General features: G+C 46.3%; 1 protein-coding gene across 1 annotated transcript in view; it reads left to right on the forward strand.

Moving 5' to 3' along the window:
- EIF4G1 (eukaryotic translation initiation factor 4 gamma 1) overlaps positions 1 to 24112 on the forward strand; it is a 101952-nt gene that overhangs the window by 69231 nt on the left and 8609 nt on the right. The window contains exons 18-27 of the mRNA XM_015824265.1: positions 4451 to 4607; positions 7457 to 7557; positions 9237 to 9339; positions 9426 to 9528; positions 12306 to 12565; positions 13912 to 14027; positions 17614 to 17786; positions 17974 to 18099; positions 19358 to 19439; positions 21752 to 21876. Coding sequence (XP_015679751.1) covers positions 4451 to 4607; positions 7457 to 7557; positions 9237 to 9339; positions 9426 to 9528; positions 12306 to 12565; positions 13912 to 14027; positions 17614 to 17786; positions 17974 to 18099; positions 19358 to 19439; positions 21752 to 21876 — 1346 coding nt within the window. The remainder of the gene's footprint in view (positions 1 to 4450; positions 4608 to 7456; positions 7558 to 9236; positions 9340 to 9425; positions 9529 to 12305; positions 12566 to 13911; positions 14028 to 17613; positions 17787 to 17973; positions 18100 to 19357; positions 19440 to 21751; positions 21877 to 24112) is intronic.

The raw sequence follows: 24112 nt of genomic DNA on the forward strand, positions 1-24112 counted from the left end.
GGGGGGGGGGGGGGGGAAATAAAAACCAAACACCCACCACCCCACCCATGCTGCCAATCCTCAACAGAAATGCTCACAACAATGAAAACCTTGGGACAGGAGGAAGAGCGCCACCGGGTGGGCAGGCAGGTGTCTTGCTCAGCTGTGGCTTGGGGGGCACTTTTTTCAGTGCCATTGTAACTTCAAACAGTCACTAAGCGAACTGTTGTAAGTCGAGGACTACCTGTACTTTATCAAGTTTTTGACACCTTGCTAGGCGACTGGTGGTACTCGGATGTTGCCATATCCTAAAAGTGGTACAGTGGCTGAAAAAGTTGAAAAGCCCTGGTCTATGGGACTCATGTGGTTTCTTCCCACGCTATCTTCTTTTTTTTTTTTCCTATTTCAACATACGATGTTCTTTCCAATTCTTATGCTTACCTATTATTGGATGCCTTATTTCCCTACGGTAATGGGGCAGGATACGTTCTTTTTTTCCTTTTCTTTTTTTTTTAGAAACGTTTTATTGATTTTTTTTTACAGTAACAATCCTTAGTGACTAGTGTACAGTGTGTTGTCTTGGTTCATATATTTTGAAAAAACAATCAATAGTAGTTAATTAAGAGTCAATAATAATTAATTTTTGTAATTCCATAATTAGTATATTCATTAATGGTGTATTTCTTTGACCTTCCCTTCTCCCAATAATATTTTCCTCCTTCAACCTTAAACAAATATGTTCTGAATATTGTCAGTGCATAAATGGTTAAATATAAGCATTTTTTTTCATGTCCAGGTATGACATTTTTTTCTTATCAACTTGTGTTATTTTTTCTAAAAATCATCTTATTAACTCACCATATATCCTATTCTCATTGTTCTGATTTAAACTTAATTTGCCCTTAATATTCAAACAATTCTTATCAGTCATAATTTGCTCAATATATCTAAATCCAGGTTTTCCATTTAGATGCACCGTCCCAATGTTTTCATATTTCATGCGTTATAAAAATACTATACTGCTTATCTATCTTACGACATCTACCCGTAACATCTTCTCTGATCAGTTTATATTTCACTTACATTTGTAAAAGTTAATTTGTTAAATCGCTATATATCTTTTATACATTCTTCTTTACCAATCCATTTTTTCTCTGAACTTTCTTTGTTGTGCAAAAAGCAAACACAATCTCTTTGCTCCCGGTTTTCTCTCTGTTGCAGAGAGCGAATCCTTTTTATTGAAATGTTTCCAATAAATTGTCTTAAAATGATATTCCAACCTCAGTATGCTTAATTGGAGCCTAATATGCCAAGACAGAGCCTAACGCCAGATTGGACTATTAATACCCTTTCCGTTACACAGTGATAAAATAAACCAATGCAGTTAGTCCTCTACTTACGACAGTTCATTTAGTGACAGTTTGAAGTTACAACAGCATTGAAAAAAATGAGTTACGATCGTTTTTCACACTTACGACCCTCGCAACGTCCTCAGGGTCACGTGATCCAAATTCAGACGCTTGGCAACTGACTCATATTTATGACGGTTGCAGCATCCCCAGGGTCATGTGATCCACCTTCTGCGACCTTCTGACAAGCAAAGTCAATGGGGGAAGCCAGATTCACTTCACAACCGGGTTACTAACTTAACAACTGCAGTGATTCGCTTAACAACTGTGGCAAGAAAAGTCATCAAAGGGGGCAAAATTCACCTAACGGCTGTCTCGTTCAACAACAGAAATTTTTGGGCTCAGTTGTCGTCATAAGTCGAGGACTGTCTTCCCTTCAAAAGTAGCAAGTTCTTGGCTCTGGTGGAAATAACAGTTCTAGCTTTCCCCAAGTGCAGACCTGCCCCCGGGAACAGCTGGCGCTCTCAAAGAATGAGACGTATTCTTGACTTGGGCTTATCTCTGCAGGGGGACGAGGAAACCTAGTATCAGATGATGGTTGGAACACCGTTCCCATCACCAAGGGCAACCGACCCCTTGACCCCAGCAGGTTAACCAAGATCACTAAGGTGAGTTGCTGACTGGTTTTGGGTACTAGTAAAATTGGGGTTGGAGGGGCGGTGTCTTCTTTATCTGGATGATGGAAGATAAAATCCACAGATCCTGATTTTTGATAGCCTTTAGTTAACATGCTCTAGTTTTTTTTTATTTTTAAAGGGTCAAGGTTCAAAATTTGTTTTTTATTATGTTATAATAATCTTTATAAAGGTATCCGGCCTGTCCTTCAAATAAAACTGCACGAATGTGTTAAGTAAATAAGTTAAATTTGTTAAGTAAATAAGACCTTCATCTGAGAGGTCTATGGAGATTCTCAGTCATCCAGGTCATGGTTGTCCCAAAGATGCTTTTTCAAGAGGCAACTGGACTTTCTTGTTATTCTTTGAAAGTCTTCCGCTTCTCATCCCAGAAGCTTCTTCAGCTTTGGATGGCGGGGAATGGAAGGATTTATACTCCTTGCAGACAGCTGGTCATTTGCCTTCTTTTAGAGAGTCGTTGAGGCCACTTGGAGGTTTATTTGTGTCCTCAGGGTCACCTGAGCGGTGCAAATGGGTGTGGAGTCTTAAGCCGAAAGCACAGCTCCACACCCACTTGCACTATATAGCTGGCCCTGAGGACACAGATAAACATCCAAGTAGCCTCAACGACTCTCTAAAAGAATGCAAATGACCAGCTGTCTGCAAGGAGTATAAATCCTTCCATTCCCCACCACCCAGTCAGCTGAAGAAGCTTCTTGGATGAGAAGCGAAACGTCTTCAAAGAATTACAAAACAGTCCAGTTGCCTCTTGGAAAAAGCATCTTTGGGACTTTGCCTGGGATGAACGAGGGCACCGAATAGCACTTTGAATTGCCATAAGTGTGTCTTTGCATTATATGTGACAGATTTTGTACTGCTTTAGATGTTTATTGAAGACGTNTCCTCGTATTCTAGAACAGTGGTTCTCAACCTGTGGGTCGGGACCCCATTTGGGGTCGATCGACCATTTCACGGGGGTCGCCAAGCAAGGCTGTCCGCCATTTTTTTTGTCCTTTTTTTTTTTGCCCACCATTTTCCCCCCTTTTCCGGCGGGTGCCTTACCTCCCTTGGGCTGGGCCAGCTGGTGGTCGGCCTGCTCCATCTCTGCCGCTTGCCAGCTACGTCTCGGCCGGCGCAGGGGGCGGAACCACGCATGCGCGGCGCTCCCGGGCAGGGAAAGTCCTCGACTTACGACCGGTTGGGTAGTCCTCGACTTACGACCGGTTTAGTCCTCGACTTACGACCGGTTGGGGTCGCGGCATTAAAAAGGTTGAGAACCACTGTTCTAGAAGTACAGACCCTTGCTGAATGACTACAGGTGGGGCTGGCCACCCCATTGCTAAGCAGAAAAACCACATGACCGTGAATGGGCTTAACAACCGCACTTCCCCTTCGGTCGCTAACCAAGTCATTGTGGTTGTTAAAGCGAAACATCACAGGACGCTGACTTAACGATGGTGCCTCCGACGCCTCCATTAACTCGGCTGCAAGCCAGCTGCAAATGCATCTTTGAAATGGTTTGAGAGCGCCAGACGGCAGTCGTGTGACTGCTGGATGCGGCCACCGAGGCGGCGACAATGTGTGTCGCTGGTTGCAAAACACCTGAACGGCAATCGTGTAACTGCGGGATATTGTAATGGCCGTAAAGATGAGGATTAGTTGCGAAGCTCTCTGTTATTTTTTTACACCGTCGTAATTTTGAACCGTTTGCTAAATGAGGCAGTCGTTAAGCGGGGACTCGGCAGCAAAAAAACCCCCTTATTTGATAACGCGGTGGAAGAGGAGAATTCTAAACAAATATTGGCAATTGGGGTGATTTTGAAAGCAACACCAAATCAGCGCAGAACAACATTGCAGCCTCAGTGTGATCAACAGTCTGGGTCAGTAGCACTGCTGTAAGATGGTGCTCCCAAGTTTTAAAACAGGAGTGTCCAACCTTGGGAACTTTTAAGACTTGTGGACTTCAACTCCCAGAATTCCCCAGCCAGCATGAAGTCCGCAAGTCTTAAAAGTTCCCAAGGTTGGACACTCCTGATCTAGCACAGACCCACAGAAAAGTGCAAAGATCAGGGTGGGAGTATGAGGGCACCGGGCAGCGACTTGGCCACCCTTGGGCCAAAATTAAAATTCTTTGGGGCAAAGAAGTGGGATAGAGAAGGGAGACCTCTGGCTAGGAAGGTCTGTCCTAAGCCATCTTGACCCAAAGAGGCCTAGATACTTGTTGGAAATTGTCCTTCCGATGCTGGCTGGGGGATTCTGGGAATTGGAAGTCCACAAAAGTCTTAAAGGCGCCCAGGTTGGGCACCCCTGTTTTAAAGTCTCCCTGCTGTAAAGAATTGAAGTGCAGTTGATACTGGAAGGGAGAAGGTCCGCCATTGTTGCCTTCAAGCCGCCGAGCGATCTGCCTGCGGTAATGCCTCTCCCTGCTTCCCCTTATGCGTTTTGCAGAACAGCTGGGTGCCAAGGAGAGGGGATCAGGGTCCGAAGACCATTGACCAGATTCACAAGGAAGCCGAGATGGAGGAACACCGGGAGCACATTAAAGTGCAACAGCTGATGTCCAAGCAAGACAAGAGGAGAGGGCCTCCAGGCCCATCGTCCACAGGTGAGGCGGAAACCAAGAGAAATAGAGGTCGTCTCGATGTCTTCTGCACCCGTTGTAACTTTGAACGGTCACTAAATGAACTGTCGTACGTCGGGGATTGCCTCCATTGTTTTGTATGCGCTGTTTCAACGGAAGGCAGCTGCATCTTTTTACAACGAGTCTATGGCAGGGCTTTTCCACCAGTGGTACGGGTACCACCTGTGGTACATGGGCACCTGGCAGGTGGTACGCGACCATCCTAGAAAAGTAGTGGGGGAGGGGAATGAGCTGAACCGGTGGCAGCACCGCACAAGCCTGAGCGAGAGACGGCTGGAGCTGCAGGGCTGTCAGGGCTCAGTGGAAGTGTCAGGATCAGCGCCAGGATCCAGCTGGAGCTCTGCACTGATCCTGGCGCTTCTGCTGAGCCCAGAAGAAGCGCCGATCAGCTGGAACGTTGCAGCATCTCCAGGGTCTTGTGATTTACATTCAGAGGCTTGGCAACCGATTCATATTTATGACGGTCACAGTGTCCCAGGCTCATGTGAAGTGACCAAAACCTGCTGCAACAACCCAGCAGACGGGGGGGGGGGGGGATAAAAACCAAACACCCCCCACCCCACCCATGCTGCCAATCCTCAACAGAAATGCTCACAACAATGAAAACCTCGGGACAGGAGGAAGAGCGCCACCGGGTGGGCAGGCAGGTGTCTTGCTCGGCTGTGGCTTGGGGGGCACTTTTTTCAGTGCCATTGTAACTTCTAAGAGTCACTAAGCGAACTGTTGTAAGTCGAGGGCTACTTGTACTTTATCAAATTTTTGACACCTTGCTAGGCGACTGGTGGTACTTGGATGTTGCCATATCCTAAAAGTGGTACAATGGCTGAAAAAGTTGAAGAGCCCTGGTCTCTGGGACTCATGTGGTTTCTTCCCAAGCTATCTTCTTTTTTTTTTTTTTTTCCTATTTCAACATACGATGTTCTTTCCAATTCTTATGCTTACCTATTAGTGGATGCCTTATTTCCCTAAGGTAATGGGGCGGGATACGTTCTTTTTTTTTTTCCTTTTCTTTTTTTAAGAAACGTTTTATTGATTTTCTTACAGTAACAATCCTTAGTGCCTAGTGTACAGCGTGTTGTCTTGGTTCATATATTTTGAAAAAACAATCAATAGTAGTTAATTAAGAGTCAATAATAATTAATTTTTGTAATTCCATAATTAGTATATTCATTAATGGTATATTTCTTTGATCTTCCCTTCTCCCAATAATATTCTCCTTCTTCAACCTTAAACAAATATGTTCTGAATATTTTCAATGCATAAATGGTTAAATATAAACATTTTTTTTCATGTCCAGGTATGACATTTTTTTCTTATCAACTTGTGTTATTTTTCTAAAAATCATCTTATTAATTCACCATATATCCTATTCTCATCGTTCTGATTTAAACTTAATTTCCCCTTAATATTCAAACAATTCTTATCAGTCATAATTTGGTCAATATGAATCATCTAAATATCCAGGTTTTCCATCTAGATCAGTGGTTCTCAACCTGTGGGTCGGGACCCCATTTGGGGTCAATTGACCATTTCATGGGGGTCGCCAAGCAAGGCTGTCTGCCATTTTTTTTGTCCGCCATTTTTTTTGTCCGCCATTTTTTTCCCCTTTTCCGGCAGGTGCCTTACCTCCCTTGGGCTGGGCCAGCTGGTGGTCGGCCTGCTCCGTCTCTGCTGCTTGCCAGCTACGCCTCGGCTGGCGCAGGGGGCGGAACCATGCATGTGCGGCGCTCCCGGGCAGGGAACGTCCTCGACTTACAACCGGTTGGGTAGTCCTCAACTTATGACCGGTTTAGTCCTCAACTTATGACCGGTTTAGTCCTCGACTTATGACCGGTTTAGTCCTCAACTTACGACCAGTTTAGTCCTCGACTTACGACCGGTTTAGTCCTCGGCTTACGACTGGTTGGGGTCGCGGCATTAAAAAGGTTGAGAACCACTGATCTAGATGCACCGTCCCAATGTTTTCATATTTCATGCGTTATAAAAATACTATACTGCTTATCAATCTTACCATATCTACCCGTAACATCTTCTCTGATCAGTTTATATTTCACTTACATTTGTAAAAGTTAATTTGTTAAATCGCTATATATCTTTTATACGTTCTTCTTTACCAATCCATTTTTTCTTTGAACTTTCTTTGTTGTGCAAAAAGCAAACGCAGGCCCTTTGCTCTCGGTTTTCTCTCTGTTGCAGAGAGTGAATCCTTTTTATTGAAATTGTCTTAAAATGATATTCCAACCTCAGTATGCTTAATTGGAGCCTAATACACCAAGACAGAGCCTAACGCCAAATTGGACTATTAATACCATTTCCGTTACACAGTGATAAAATAAACCATTGCAGTTAATCCTCGACTTACGACAGTTTATTTAGCGACCATTCGAAGTTACAACAGCACTGAAAAAAATGAGCTACAATCGTTTTTCACACTTACGACCCTCGCAGCATCCTCAGGGTCACGCGATCCACCATCCGCGACCTTCTGACAAGCAAAGTCAATGGGGGAAGCCAGATTCACTTCACAACCGTGATACTAACTTAACAACTGCAGGGATTCGCTTAACAACTGTGGCAAGAAAGGTCGTCAAAGGGGGCAAAATTCACCTAACGGCTGTCTCGCTCAGCAACAGAAATTTTGGGGCTCAGTTGTGGTCATAAGTCAAGGACTGTCTGTCCTCCCAAAGTAGCAAATTCTTGGCTTATTGGTGGAAATAACAGTTCTAGCTTTCCCCAAGTGCAGACCTGCCCCCGGGAACAGCTGGCGCTCTCAAAGAATGAGACGTATTCTTGACTTGGGCTTATCTCTGCAGGGGGACGAGGAAACCTAGTATCAGATGATGGTTGGAATACCGTTCCCATCACCAAGGGCAACCGACCCCTTGACCCCAGCAGGTTAACCAAGATCACTAAGGTGAGTTGCTGACTGGTTTGGGGTACTAGTAAAATTGGGGTTGGGGGCGAGCGGTGTCTTCTTTTTCTGGATGATGGAAGATAAAATCCACAGGTCCTGATTTTTGATAGCCTTTAGTTAACATGCTCTAGTTATTTTTTATTTTTAAAGGGTCAAGGCTCAAAATTTGTGGTTTATTATGTTATACAGTAGTGGCCAAAATTGTGGAAATCTTTTGGGAAAAGTGTACAGTAGAAATGCCACCTTTGGCTAAGTTTCCACCCATTTTTCTTCTAATTTCTTTATCACTGTAGCCTTGTTCCACTTAATAATACTATTTTACAACGCTTTCTGGGTGACCAGTCAACTCTTTGCACCATTCCTTTAATTTTATTACGTTTTACAAGCTCACTAAATGAAAGAGCACAAAAAAACCCCAACCAACTTGATAGCGATCACATCACACACTGACCAATGTCCTCCTCTCAGCTTCAATACATGACATCAATCACTGAATCCTCCTGTGATCTAATTGGCCCATTGCCAAAACAAGATGACACCCGATTGGCTCTCTAAACACTCATGCTCATTGGCTACAATCAGACGAAGGAAAGCTACCTGATATCAACCTAAGCAAGTTGTGCTTCCTTTTTCTGGTTATTTGGCTATAACGTTTCATAGAATACAGTACAGATAATTGAACAAGCTATGTTGCATTACATTCGTGATTAAATTATCTTTCCATTGATATATAATGTTATGGTACTACTCCCAAAAAAGAAAAGTTGTGTTATTAGCCATCAAACCTCAAAAATATACTTTCCCCAAAAGGTTTCCACAATTCTGGCCACTACTGTAATAATCTTTATAAGCGTATCCGGCCTGTCTTTCAAATAAAAGTGCACGAATGTGTTAAGTAAATAAGTTAAATTTGTTAAGTAAATAAGACCTTCATCTGAGAGGTCTATGGAGATTCTCAGTCATCCAGGTCATGGTTGTCCCAAAGATGCTTTTTCAAGAGGCAACTGGACTTTCTTGTTATTCTTTGAAAGTCTTCCGCTTCTCATCCCAGAAGCTTCTTCAGCTTTGACTGGATGGCGGGGAATGAAAGGATTTATACTCCTTGCAGACAGCTGGTCATTTGCCTTCTTTTAGAGAGTCGTTGAGGCCACTTGGAGGTTTATTTGTGTCCTCAGGGTCACCTGAGCGGTGCAAATGGGTGTGGAGCCTTAAGTTAAGCCGAAAGCACAGCTCCACATCCACTTGCACTATATAGCTGGCCCTGAGGACACAGATAAACATCCAAGTAGCCTCAACGACTCTCTAAAAGAATGCAAATGACCAGCTGTCTGCAAGGAGTATAAATCCTTCCATTCCCCACCACCCAGTCAGTCGACTTCTTCGAAGAACCTACTCTTCGCTTTGCAGAAGTTTCTTAATGTTTTGTCAGGTCAACGGAGAACCTTTTTCGTAGAAACCCTGAAACGGACCCTACTTGCTCCCGTGGCTTATCGTGAAACTTAACGGTATTCACACAGAAACGTAATATACACTGTCTAAAACATGACGAAATCTACAAATAACTTCTGCATAGGCGTTTGCCTGCGAGGTGGAGGCAGAACAATTAAGGTGGCAGAAAAGCATGCCTGATAAATAGTAAGCCGACGAACGGCGTCTGTTTGTCTTTCTCCTTCCGACAGCCTAGTTCTATTGACACTAACAGTCAGCTCTTTGCACCTGGCGGGCGGCTGAGCTGGGGCAAAGGCAGCAGCGGCGGTTCGGGTGCCAAACCTGCTGAACCGGGTAAGGTAGCAAACCAGCGTGGCGAAATGGGTGGTGATGCCCTGGAGTTTCCGTACTCGTCCAACCTGCCATTTTCCTTCCAGCAGCTGCTGACACCAACCGTCCGGCCACGAGTACTTTGAATCGTTTTTCAGCCTTACAACAGTCGGCTCCTGCAGAGAGCCAAGATGTTCGGCGCGTGGTGCAAAGGTGGGTCGCCTTCTCTACGCGTCTGTTGGCAAAGGGTTTCCTCTTGTGTTTGGGGCTTGCTTAGAGAAGCGTGGAAGGGCCTATCCTCGGTCTTGAGAAGCGTGGAAGGGCCTATCCTGGGTCTCAGGACCCTTGGTAACTGTGGCTGCTTCTCTGGACTACGTGAGCTGGTGGGTTGAAGGGGTGTGGGCTACACACGGGGCTGTGCTCACACAACACCCTTAACCCAACGACCGAATTAACCCATTAACCATACATTAAAACCTGACCTTGTCAAAAGGGGCTAGGTTTATACACCAAGCTACACAATCTAGCACCCACCCCACTCTACATCTTAAGAAGACAGAACTCTTGGAATATCTCTTCCAACAGGCATCTTTATTAAGAGAAGATGGTTGCAGGCGTTCTAGACAGGATGTGGGGCCCAACCCCTACCATTCAAGGTTTTAAGTGTTCCCAAGCAGCCCCCCCACCCCACCGTCCTTCCAGCGACCATCCCAGGCGTCACATTTCCACCCCCTTTTCCTCTCGGCAGAAGGGAGACTTCAGAGAGTAGTAGATGAAAGCTGATGGGCCATATTGTTATGGTCAGTCCTCTTGGTGAGATCCACATTCAGTCCCTTTGAAGTTTTAATGAAGGAAGTGAGAGCCATAAAACCCCTTTGCTCATCCCCCTTCCTCTTCGTAGTATGACAGAATCCAGAGAGGGCAGAAATGGGGTTTTCCATAGTCGATAACTAGAAATGAAATATAATTGGATTCTGACACTAGCCAAGGTGGAAACAGGTAGTCCACGACTTACAACAGTTCATTGCGTGACCGAAGTTACAATGGAACTGAAAAAAGGTGACTTATCACCATTTTTCACACTGACAAACATTGGGGCATCCTCTTGGTCACATGATGAAAATTCAGACGTTTGGCAACTGACTCATATTTATGACAGTTGTAGTGTTCTGGGATCACGTGATCCCCTTTTGCAACCTTCTGATAAGTAAAGTCAAGGGGGAACTCAGATTCCCTTCACAACCACGGTACTAACTGAACGGGTGCAGTGATTCACTTAACAACTGTGGCAAGAACGGTCGTAAAATGGGGCAAGACTCGTTTTAACAAAGGTCTCACTTAGCAACAGAAATGGGCTCAGTTGTGGACTTAAGTCAAGGACTACCTCTACAGAAAGACACAAAGAGCAATTCAGACCTTAAATCTTGCGCGCACGAGCCACAGATACACAATCACATTTTTAAAATGCATCACATTTCCCCCCACTGACGTGCGGTTGAAAACATAACATACAATAAAGAGTACTTAATCCCACACACTCTCTTTTTACGACCCTGTAATGCCACAAGCACCCAGGCACAATTGTCATCCACAGCTGGTGTTGATTAATACTGGCGGTCATAATAGGGTGTGTCGGCCAAGCCAACGATTACCGTCAGATTCCAAGTTGCTTGCAAATATTGGTCAAAACAATCATGGCTTGATACTATCGGGAATGAATGGTGCAATTTAAATGCTGCTTAGTTCATGGATCCAACTTGCAAAATATATTGGGTTCTAACAGAATTGGAAATCCAAGCTAACTTCCACATGGAATATTTGCATTTCGTCTGCTTGGTGTGAAGGGAGTTTTGCTAAAACTCTGGCTTTCTCCATGCAGTTTAAAACCGTAGTTTGTGACGGTCTTTTCGTTCCCTTGGGAAATGATAGATGTATCGTTCACATCCGTGTGTGTTTGTATGATATCACACGTATCATAACTTCATTTTGACTGAAGAAGTTAGTTCAGAGGTAGGCAACCTTGGCTCTTTTATGACTCATGGACTTCAACTCCCAGAATTCCTGAGCCAGCCATGCTGAGGGGAAAGGGAGAGGTTTCCAAGCTGAGCCATACTGGCTCAGGAATTCTGGGAGTTGAAGTCCACAAGTCATGAAGGGGCCATAGTTCCCCCATGCTGGCTCAGGAATTCTGGGAGTTGAAGTCCACGAGTCATGAAGGGGGCCATAGTTCCCTCATACTGGCTCAGGAATTCTGGGAGTTGAAGTCCACCAGTCATAAAGGGGGCATAGTTCCCCCATGCTGGCTCAGGAATTCTGGGAGTTGAAGTCCACGAGTCATAAAAGAGCCAAGGTTGCCTACCCCTGAGTTAATTGGATGAGTAACGAAACACCTCAGTTTAATAAACTTTGTTCCAGTCACCATGATTTAATCTTTTTGGATACTTTTGGCCTGGATGATTGAATCTTCATTGACATATTGCATTTAGAACAGAATAGAATAACAAGAGTTGGAAGGGACCTTGGAGGTCTTCTAGTCCAACTCCCCGCTTAGGCAGAAAACCCTACGCCATTTCAGACATTTCATTTTGGGGAGACGCCCTTGCAGTCCGTATGGCAAGAGTTAGTAAATTCCAACGACTCCCTGACTCTGCCTAACCAAAGATTTTCATTTTGACTGAACGAGTTTACTTGGATGAGTAACGAAACACCTCAGCTTAATAAAGTTTGCTCCAGTTGCCATGATCTCACCTTTTTAGATACTTGCGAAATGATGATGTCTCTGTTCCAGATTTGAGATTGCCTTGGCGTTTTGTTTAACTCTTGCCCCTTCCGTTGTGTACCACTTAATGCAACGGGAGCATTCAAGGATGGGTGAGCCTTACGAGGCTACCCTTTTTCCCTCCGTGGGAGATAATTTCTGGATTCTTCTGCAAGATGCTGGAAAGGGTGCCCTTGCCTAAGGGAGGCACTTTTGGGTGCTGTATTTGCAGAGGTAGCAGCAGCCGCGACCGCTCCGAAAAAGGCAACGAGCGGAGCGAGCGCTTGGAGCGGGCCGAGCGAGGCGACCGCGTGGAGCGAAGCGAGAGGGTAGAGCGGGTGGAGAGGAACCGAACCCCGGTCACCAAGCGCAGCTTCAGCAAAGAAATGGAGGACCGGAGCCGGGAGCGCGAACGGGAGCGGCAAGGGGTCCTGGAAACGGTGCGCAAAGTGGCTAGCATGACAGAGGAACGGGACCGAAGCAGAGAACCTGGTGAGTTGGGAGTACTAGGGTGTGTGTGCAAATAAGAAATGAAACAGGGACCGGATTCTGTCTCTTCCCTCCCCATCCCAATTCCAGGCCAGAAGGAACTCTGATTTTATTTTCTATTGTCTTCCTTTTTTTTTTCATTTCGAAATTTTATTAGTTGATCCAAATATAATGTAAGATACAAAATTACAAAAGGAAATAATAGGAAAACAAGGGAGGGAAACAGGAAGAAGAAAAAAAGTGTAGGGCACGGGGGGGGGAGGAGGAAAAGGTATTGACTACTACTACTTTTGGTGCAGTAGAATGAGGTAATAGCATAAAACCTCGGCTTTTTATTTTTATGTAATAATATATACCAGTGTCAACGCTGCAAATACTGTATATTCTTGCTTTGACAATATGCAGAGCTGTCTGGCATTTTTATAGTTAAACCAGGCAGAAGGGGAAAAGAAACCTGATGTAAATCACATCTTCCAAGTTGATTGGAAGATGTGAACCATGACCCCAAAAAAGGGTGGGAGGGAAATGTTTAGAATTACATGCATAGCGGAAAAGGAACCAGTCCTAAGCATTCCACCATGCCGTGCTGATGTACTAATCTTAAATAAATGCTTTTAGGAGAAAAAATGCCTGAAAGTCCTTTTAAGTGTTTCGTTACTCAGACACATGACAACCAGCCATTTCTATAACAACAAACCTATGTAATCAGCAAAAACCCAAACCAGACTTTCATTTTTTTTCACCCCCTCAAGCACAAAATCCAAAAGCGGATTCCAAATAGAAACAAAATTGTTTTCTTTAATGAAAGCAGTCAACTTAGCCATCTCGGCTAGCTCCATTAACTTTAGCAGCCATTCATCCGTTGTGGGAATCAAAGCGTCCTTCCATTTGTATGCATACAGTAATCTTGCTTCCATCAACATATTATAGCATCAAAGTCCCAAATTTTCTTTCAAGTCATTATCCGTTAAACCCAAAAGAAAAGTCTCTGGTTTTATCTTTACACTCACCTTGAGAATAGCAATAGCACATAGATTTAAATACCGCTGTTCAGGGCTGTACAGCCCTCTCTAAGCGGTTTACAGAGTCAGCATATTGACCCCCCCCCCAACAATCTGGATCCTCATTTTACCGACCTCAGAAGGATGGGAGGCTGAGTCAACCTCGAGTCGGTCCGGGATCGAACTGCTGGCAGTGGGCAGAATTACCCTGCAATACTGCATTCTAACCACTGCGCCACCAGGGCTCGACAGAATTCTACAGAATCTTCTGTATTGTGATGTGAGCCCTTCTCCAATATTTCTTTTCTCTTTCTCTGCCTTTCTCACATTCTCACCTCTTCCCCGCAGCCAAGCGTGAGCCAGTGGCTCCCGAACCGCCCCCCAAACCTGCCTTATCCGAGGAAGAGCTGGAGAAGAAGGCCAAGGCCATCACTGAGGAATACCTACACATCAATGATATGAAGGTTTGTTTTGGGCTGTGATAGGAGGAACCTAAAGTAAAACCCGAAGTAGGTTTTTGGCAATGGAAATGGCGATTCAGGAGCTGTGGCATTTGGGAGAATGTGAGGGCCACAGGTCCTTGGATAAATGATGAGCTAGCACAGTGGTGGTGAGCCTATGGCACGCTTGCCAGAGGCGGCACTGAGAGCCCTCTCTGTGGACACGCGCGCCATGCCCCGGAGATGGCAACCGTCCGTCTTCAACCAGCCGCCTGCTAACTCGCTGAGGTCCCACATGGCCAGATGCATCCCAGCACCCATGCGCTCGCTGGCCTCTGTGTGCGGGGGCCGATGGTGTCAGGCAGCAGCCGCCCCGGCCCCTGCCTCGCCTTGCCCTGTGATAATGGCACCCACGCCTTGCCTCGCCTCACCCCGCAGGACGAGCCTCCTGCCCACTGCCCCACCTGCCAGAGACCCCCTGGATCTCCCCCAACCCTCCCCGGCCCCCACAGGCGTCCCTCCCCACGAGCAACATTGAGGTGATCATGCCCACCTTGGCCACACCCACCCAATCTGCCATGGCCACCACAGCCACGCCCATCCAGGGGGCCACACCCACCTGGCACCCGGCGATAAATAGGTGGGCTTTGGGGTTGCAGTTTGGGCACTCGGTCTCCAAAAGGTTCGCCATCACTGAGCTAGCACCTGCTAAGTCCGGCAGAGGAAATTCAGAGGCGTTTCAGAATGTGTTTTTTTTTTAAATTTTATTTTACTCTGCCTTAGGAAGACTTGGAATTTCAGGTTTTCCTATCAGTGTAAACCACAAGCGAAACCAGCTCCGGATTTGCTTCTTTGCTTCTGACTCCGGAGCAAGCAGCAAACAAACTAAGCAAGCGAAACCTCTGCCTGATTGAAAATATTGTGGGTAATGTGAAGAACAGGCCTATTAATTCAAAACGTTCCAGTGGATTTAACAGGAAAATAGGCCGTTTGATTTAAGCCAGCGGTTCTCAACCTATGGGTCGCGACCCCATTTGGGGTCATCGACCATTTCACAGGGGTCGCCAAGCAAGGCTGTCCGCCATTTTTTTCCCCTTTTCCGGCGGGTGCCTTACCTCCCTTGAGCTGGGCCAGCTGGTGGTCGGCCTGCTCCGTCTCTGCCGCTTGCCAGCTACGCCTTGGCCGGCGCAGAGGGCGGAACCACGCATGCGCGGCGCTCCCGGGCAGGGAAAGTCCTCGACTTACGACCGGTTGGGTAGTCCTCGACTTACAACTGGTTTAGTCCTCGACTTACGACCGGTTTAGTCCTCGACTTACGACCGGTTGGGTAGTCCTCGACTTACAACCGGTTTAGTCCTCGACTTACGACCGGTTTAGTCCTCGACTTACGATCGGTTGGGGGTCGCGGCATTAAAAAGGTTGAGAACCACTGATTTAAGCAATGTGTTAATTGACTGATGACCCCCCCCCCCCAGTGGTAGCCAGTGTGCTATTGTGAATAGAACCATTGAACTAAGGACATTTGGATCCTAGGTCAAATCCTTTTTCCTTCTTGAAGTTTATCTTCAGTTATCATTATACATTAGGTGGATTTCAACAACACATTTAATCTGGTTTCCCAATGAACTTAATTTTCCGGGTTTATGCAAAACATTGGTTGGCGTTCATACGACACTTCCAAGCCCGAGTGAACAAAACACAGCAGGCTATGCCCAAATGAGTTATACAGGTAGTTCTTGAATTAACAACCGTTTGTTTAGTGACTGTTGGTTACAACAGCACCGAACAAACTGGCATATTGCAGCAATCCCCATGGTTCGCGCGATCCAAAATTGAATGCTTGGCAACTGGTTCCTATTTATGACGAGGTCCACGTGATCCCCTTTTGGGACCTTCTGAGAAGCAAAAGTCAACGGGGAAGCCAGATTCGACTAACATCCGTGTTACTGACTTAACGACGGCAGTGATCCCCTTCACAGCTGGAGAAAGAAAGCTCATTAAAATGGAGCAAAGCTCACTTAAAAAACACTCTTGCATAGCGACAGAAATTTTGGGCTCAATTGTGGCCGGAAGTCAACGACTATTTGCATTATGGTTTATTATGATGGCCTTCCTCACTCATCACAATGGCCGGGTCATGGCTTTAGGTTAGACCACAGACAAAGCATTTTAATTTTAATGAAGCATATTGTGCATACGTGCTAGCGTAGAGCAGGGGTGTCAAACTCAATTTCATTGAGGGCCGCATCAGCATTGTGGTTGCCCTCGGGGTGTGTGTGTGTGTGGCCAGGGTGGGTGCGGCCTACTGGGTGGGCGTGGATGGAGTGGGTGTGGCCTACTGGGTGGGCGTGGCCAGCTCTACATCGGTCGCGTCAAGGGTGCCTGAGGGGGCCTGGGCAGGAGTGGGACAGATCTGGGGGTCTCTGGCAGAAGGGGGGGGGACCGGGGCAAGCGCCAAGGCATGGTCCATTTCTTCATTCCTCACAAAGGGTGACCCCTCCCCAGCATGCACCCAGGGGGCGGGGCCGATGCGGCAGGGGCTGGTTCCTCACTGTTTCCAGACGGCCTTGTGGAGCCAAGACTGAATGCGTTTCAGCATAGATGGCCACCACAAAATTGTACATTGGCTCCCGGCCAGCCTGGGCCAGGGCCAAGGCAGCGAGGGCCATTCCCTCACTGTTTCCAGGATGGCTTCGCGGACCACATGAAACCATTTCATGGGCCGCATCCGGCCCCCGGGCCTTGTGTTTGACATGTCTGGCGTAGAGTCTTTTCTTTATTGTTCACACACAACACTCCAAACCCAAGTTAGCAAAACACAACAAACTCTGCCTGGTAGCAATAACACTTAGATTTATATACCGCTTCACGGTGCTTTACAGCCCTCTCTAAGCAGTTTACACAGTCAGCATATTGGGGGCCCCCCCAGCAATCTGGGTTTTCAATTTACAGACCTCAAGAAGGATAAAAGGTTGAGTAAACTTTGTGCTGGTGAGAATTGAACTGCTGAACTACTGGCAGCCAGCAGTCAGCAGAAATGGCCTGCAGTACTTCATTATAACCACTGCACCACCACGGCTCTTCCTGGTAGCGCCTTACTCGCCTTCCATAGTTCCAGGGTGGTCTGTGGTAGCTGCTTGTTAGGAGGGAGCAGATCGGGTTTCGCTGACCTAATCAAGGAGAGAAGCAACCTAGAACTAAGGAGAAATTTCCTATCAGTAGAAACAATCAATCAATGGAACGGCTTGCCTCCAGAAGTTGTGGGTGCTCCATCACTGGAGGCTTTTCAGAAGAGAATGGACAGCCACTTGTCAGGAATGGTTTAGGACAGGGGTCCGATGTAGAGCTGGCCCTTTTATGATTTTGTGTACATCAGCTCCCAGAATTCCTCAGCCAGCGTGTCTGGCTGAGGAATTCTGGGAGTTGAAATCCACAAATCATAAAAGGGCCAAGTTTGAAGACCCTTGGTGTAGGATCTCCTGCTTGTGCAGGAGGTTGGAGTAGAAGACCTCCAGCCCTGTTATTCTGTCCTGATCTTGGTCTGTTGGTGTCATCTGCAGCAGGGTCTAAAGCCTCTCCCCCCCACCCCTCACCCACTTTCTCTTTCCAGGAAGCTCTGCAGTGTGTACAGGAACTGGGTTGTCCAACTCAGCTCTACATCTTTGTCCGGAATGGCATCGAGTCCACGTTAGAGCGAAGCACCATCGCTCGCGAGCACATGGGGCTGCTGCTCTACCACTTGGTCAAGGCAGACCACCTCCCCAAGGAGCAGTACTACAAAGGGTAATGGGGCCTGCCCCCCCTCTCTCTATCTCCCTCCCTCCCTCTCTCTCTCTCACTCACTCACTCACTCTCTCACTCTCTCCAGGAAGAGCTGGGGAAGGGTTGCCAGAGGGTTAGGAAGCAGGACGTCGCGCGGGCAGGAGTCCTAGAGCTGGTAGGATCCTCACCCCTGCCTTTTGACTTCCAGACTGCATGAGATCCTGGAGATCGGGGAAGACATGGAGATCGATATACCCCATATATGGCTGTACTTGGCAGAGATTATCACTCCCATTTTGAGAGAAGGCGGGATTTCCATGGAGGAGCTCTTCAGGTAAGCTGAGCGACACCCCTGCGTAGTTTGTCCCAGAGGGGCTTTTCCAAAAGGCAACTGGAATTCCTTCCTTGTTTTTTTTTTTCCTCTCAAAAACATTTCGCTTCTCACCCAAGAGGCTTCTTCACCTCTAACTGAATGGTGGAGGAATTCTTATATCTATCTATCTATCTATCTATCTATCTATCTATCTATCTATCTATCTATCTATCTATCTATCTATCTATCTATCATCTATCTATCTATCTATCTATCTATCTATCTATCTATCTATCTATCTATCTATCTATCTATCTATAGTGATAGATAGATAGATAGATAGATAGATAGATAGATAGATAGATAGATAGATAGATAGATAGATAGATAGATAGATAGATAGATAGAGATATATATATTATCCTCCTTCCGTTATATATTCAAGATGGACAGTATTTAATATTTATTTGTTATGTATATGTAGGTGTGGGTCTATACATATGTTGTACATAGTATGTTTTAGGTGTGTATCATGTATGTGTTTCACTTTGAGAGCAGGCAACTAAATTTCATTTTTGATGTGTGTCCATTGTGCCCACGGTAAAAACAACAACAACAATAAAGGTTATCTTATCTTTATTAGTTTTTAATAGAATTAGGAATAGGGTGGAATCGGGATTAGGGTTAGGATTTTTTAAAATAACATTCTTAATATTTAGCAAACAGCATGTTGTCTGGGTTCATGTATTTAAAAAAAACTATGAATGATAATATGTTAATTAATCGCTCGATAGTCTTCATCTTACTAGTATATATTCAGTGTTACATATCACATTCCTTTCTCTCTAACTCGTTTTTCTAGCCATTGATAAACATTATCCCATGTTCTAAAATACACTGTGAATCTTCTTTCTCTTTTATCTTTAAGGTCATGTCTGCACACACTAAAATTTTCTTAATTAATTCTTCTTCAATTGGTAAATTTTCATTTTTCCAATGCTGGGCAAATACAATTCTTGCTGCCGTTAGTACATGCAAAATAAAATATATACAGTCTTTCTCATACCTCGCTCCTATTATTTCTAACAAAAACGAAGCGAAACATTTCCAAAGAAAAAGAAACGACGGGGAAGTCCAGCTGCCTTTTGGAAAAGCACCTCTGGGATAACCGGGACCTGGATGCTGGAGAATCTCCATAGACACACCCGCGTTCTCTGCTGCTGTATCCTGTTCTGTTGCCTGACCTCCTTCCCCACCCCCTCTGCTTTTTTTTTTCCAGGGAGATCGCCAAGCCCCTAGTCCCTATTGGCAAGGCCACGACTCTATTGGTGGAGATCCTGGGCCTGCTTTGCAAAGGCATGGTATGTTCTGCAAGCAGCCCATCTGCTTATGGGCCTCTGTGAAGGATTGAGAAGACTTGACTATTGTGGGTCATGTGTTCGCTTAGCACCGTCTTGTGCCCCTGCCTTTGTTGGTTACCTTTGTTGGTTCTAGGACAGGGGTCCTCAAACGTGGCCGCTTTAAGACTTGTGGACTTCAACTCCCAGAATTCCCCAGCCAGCATGGCTAGCTGGGGAATTCTGGGAGTTGAAGTCCACAAGTCTTAAAGTGGCCACGTTTGAGGACCCCTGTCCTAGGAGAAGCCTGTTCAGATAAATCAGCCTCTATGACAGTGGTTCTCAACCTTTTTAATGCCGCGACCCCAACCGGTTGTAAGTCGAGGACTAAACCGGTCGTAAGTCGAGGACTAAACCGGTCGTAAGTCGAGGACTAAACCGGTCGTAAGTCGAGGACTAAATGGTCATAAGTCGAGGACTGCCCAACTTGTCGTAAGTCGAGGACTTTCCCTGCCTGGGAGCGCCGCGCATGCGTGGTTCCGCCCCCTGCGCCGGCCGAGGCATAGCTGGCAAGCGGCAGAGACGGAGCAGGCCGACCACCAGCTGGCCCAGCCAAAAAAGGGGGGAAAAATGGCAGACAAAAAAAATGGCGGACAAAAAAAATGGCGGACAGCCTTGCTTGGCGACCCCCATGAAATGGTCGATCGACCCCAAATGGGGTCCCGACCCACAGGTTGAGAACCACTGCTCTATGAGGCCCTGTCTTTCACAGCTTTTGGTTCACTTGACCCAAAATGACATCTAACACAACCTTTCACTCTCCTTCCACCTCTGAAGAAGAGCTGGGAGCTTGGGGCAGGTCGTTTGGTGGAGAGCAGGGATGACGGACAGGTCGTCCTTGACTTTAGGACCGCAATTGGGATCAGAATTTTGTGTGGATCACCAAGGTGGCGGTTAAACGAATCGCAAAGTTGTGGAGCAAATTCAGCTTCCCCCATTGACTTTTGCTTGTTGAAAGCCGGGTGGGAAGGTGACAGATGGCAATCACAGGATGCTGGGAATCTGCAACCATCGTGAATATGTGCCGGTTGCCGAGCACCTGGTCACGTGACTGGGGGGGGCTGCAGTGGTCATAAGAGGGAGGATTGCTATAAGTCACTTCCTTCAGTGCCATTATGGCGTTAAGGAGTCGTTAAACAAATGGTTGTACATCAAGAACTTCCTGTATTCTATCTGAACTTCTAGAATTAAGAGGACAAACCCACCCATGATACTTTTAGGCTTGAGATATACCGTGTTTCCCCGAAAATAAGACCAGGTCTTTTTTTTTTTTTTGCCTCCAAAAGAGGCACCAGGTTTTATTTTCCAGGTAGGCCTTACCTCACCTCCGGCACCGACAGCCCCACCCAGCCGGTCCACTTCTTCTGGGGCCGAACTTCTGCAGCTGCATTCGGGCCTGCATTTTGCAGTCAGGCCTTTCCAGAAGGCCTAAGCAGCCGAGTAACGGGCTATGGATTCAATCCATTGCTTGGTGCTCGGCTGCTGAGATCTTGCAGAACCGAGGTACGGATTGAATCCATAGCTTGGTTCTTGGCCGCACAGGCCTTCCGGAAAGCCCCGTGACTGAGAAATGCAGGCCTGGCTGCAGAAGAGGCCTCAGAAGAAGAAGCGGGCCGGCAAGGAGAGGTCTGGATGCAAGATAAGTGGGTGCGGGGCGGGTGGGGCAGCTTCACACCCCCACCCCACCCCAGCTTGATTTTTAGGTGTGCCTCGCCCCAGAACTAGGGCTTATTTTTGGGATAGGGCTTATATTCGGCCCACCCCCCAAAATCAAGCTAGGGCTTATTGTTGGTGTAGGCCAGGGGTAGGCAACCTTGGCTCTTTTATGACTCGTGGACTTCAACTCCCAGAATTCCTGAGCCAGCATGGCCCTTGATACCGGGGAAGTACTGAGCACCTGAAGTTGAGGGTCTTAAGGACTCGGTCGTACCCCCTTGATACCGGGGAAGTACTGAGCACCTGAAGTTGAGGGTCTTAAGGACTCGGTCGTACCGAGTCGAACCTTTGGAGAGGGAAAGGGGAGTGCATGGCTGGCTCAGGAATTCTGGGAGTTGAAGTCCACAAGTCAATAAAAGAGCCAAGGTTGCCTACCCCTGGTGTAGGCCTTACTTTCGGGGAAACACGGTAGATGCTGTTTTGAGTCTATGCCCCTAACACACGACACGGCACCTATGGTGTCCCTTTCCGTGTAGGCTTCATGACAAAGCAGGAGGACAGCTGTCCTTTCATTGAGGTTGTATGCAGAACGGTGCAAAGATTGTCTCTCTTCCCCGTAGAGCCACAAGAAGGCAGGAACATTATGGAGAGAAGGTGGACTGAGTTGGAAAGAGTTCCTGCCGGAGAACCAGGATATCAATAAGTTCATCACAGAGCAGGTAAGGAGGAAGTGCTGGGTAGTAAGGTTGGTGATAAAGTATCCAAAACGACAGAAAATTAAGATTAAAACTGCTTTAAGCCTTCTGTTTCCTCATTGCTCACCTGATCTAGGGTAAAGTCCAGCAATATTATTCCCATAGGAAGCTTATGGGTCTCTGACAAGGAAGACACAAACGCTTTTACTACTTTTGTGAAAAACAGCATTGTTTTGGTCTAGTACACGGATCTTCAAACTTGGCCCTTTTATGACTTGTGGACCTCAACTCCCAGAGTGCCTCAGCCAGCGTGCCTGGCTGAGGAATTCTGGGACTTGAAGTCCACAAGTCATAAAGGGGCCAAGTTTAAAGACCCCTGGTCTAGTAGTAGCAATAGGAATAAATAGCTTTTAGACGTATATACTGCTCCATAACACTTTACAGCATCTCTTGGTTTAATGACTTTTATTGTTTTATCAATATATATAGTATTAGCTAAAGTGTTGGATCAGGAGAGAGAGTGAGAGTGAATGAGAATCACATGAGAGGGAGGGAGGGAGAGGAGAGAGAGAATCACCATGGGTGGTATATTTAATTATATTTATTACTAGCTGTACCCAGCCACGCGTTGCTGTGGCTCAGTCTGGTAAAAGCGTGTGTTGCTTTTACGTCCAACAGATGGCGCTGATTTTAAAAAAAAACCATGTTTTTACCTGTCACAGGTGTGACATCTATATAATATGGGTATATAAAAACACGCGCGTATTCGAATGCAACGTTGTGTCAAAATTTCAAAGCAATCGGTGAAGAACTTTCGGAGATTTAGGATTTTGAACAAACAAACATTTACATTTTTATTTATATAGATGATTGAACAAGAGGTAGGAGTATAAATCTAAGCCTGATGCAGCAATTGGGCGGTTCTGGGCACATTTTCACTTGCCCACGTGCCCTTCTCTTTGCAAGCTGCCGTGGCTTCTGGGTGCTAATTAGAGTGCTGGCTGCCATCTTAGAAACCCCTGCCTGGGCACTGAGCCAGGTTGCTTGCAGGACTGCCTGTCTGCAGTTGTTTCTACCAGCTCTGGCAGTGTGCATACCCTTTGGGGCACCGTCGATTAAGCAGTGTCGTTCCCAGGAGGCATGTGTCATCTCTGCTGTAGCGCATTCCCTCTGGAACAGCCGCCCCTTTGAGATTAAGACAGCTTTGCTCTGTTCGCTTACTGGAAGGCTTGGAAGAACGAGATTTCTCCCGCTTCTGAGCCAAGCGTTAGTGGGTCCACAATGTATTTCTTTTAAATTACGCGCTATGAGCAATTTTTGCTTGGAGGTTGAGTTGCATTGCATGGTGTTTATTCTGTTTTCCTTTACTTTGTTTTAGGTACAGTATTGTTAGCTGGCCAGAGTTAGCTAGCTTGAGATGGCTGGCCTTGTAAACTCTAGGGATGGGTGGAAAAATAAAAGTAAATGCATTTGTATAAACCCCGCAAAGGGTATTGAGATGCATTCGGTTTTCAATACTGGCGGTAATATCTAGCCTCATTTTCCCACGAGTTTATTTACACAGACCCCTCCCCGTTGTAAAACCGTCCAGATTTGAGGTGGGGAGGGAGCCTTGCTTCATTGTGGAAGAACTTCCGTAGCTGAACTCTGCACATGGATCAGTTTTAAATTGCTGGCTGTTAAGGTCCTTTTTTTTTTGCAAGTGAATTTTCCTTTTCTTCAGACAAATGTGTAACTTTCTACATCACTTGCCTGGCCCCTGTGCCTGGTTCACCATGGTTGACGCTGGCATTTATTTATTATTTGTTAAATTTATTCGCAACCTGTGTCGTTGTCATGTGACATTGCATTGTAAGTACAGCGGCCATGCTTTTCTTTAATGCCGTCGGCATGGTTTTGTTTTAAATGTTCAATTCTTGGCTTCCATTAAGGAAGTTGACTCTTTTGGGGAGGTCTGTCTGGTCCAGGGGTGGGGAACCTTGGCTCTTTTATGACTCGTGGACTTCAACTCCCAGAATCCCTGAGCCAACCATGCTGAGGGGAAAGGGAGAGGTTTCCAAGCTGAGCCATGCTGGCTCAGGAATTCTGGGAGTTGAAGTCCACAAGTCATGAAGGGGCCATAGTTCCCCCATGCTGGCTCAGGAATTCTGGGAGTTGAAGTCCACGAGTCATGAAGGGGCCATAGTTCCCCCATGCTGGCTCAGGAATTCTGGGAGTTGAAGTCCACGAGTCATGAAGGGGCCATAGTTCCCCCATGCTGGCTCAGGAATTCTGGGAGTTGAAGTC

This window comes from Protobothrops mucrosquamatus, unplaced genomic scaffold (assembly GCF_001527695.2).
Source record: "Protobothrops mucrosquamatus isolate PMUCROS unplaced genomic scaffold, P.Mucros_1.0 scaffold2173, whole genome shotgun sequence".
NCBI classification, from domain to species: Eukaryota; Metazoa; Chordata; class Lepidosauria; order Squamata; family Viperidae; genus Protobothrops; species Protobothrops mucrosquamatus.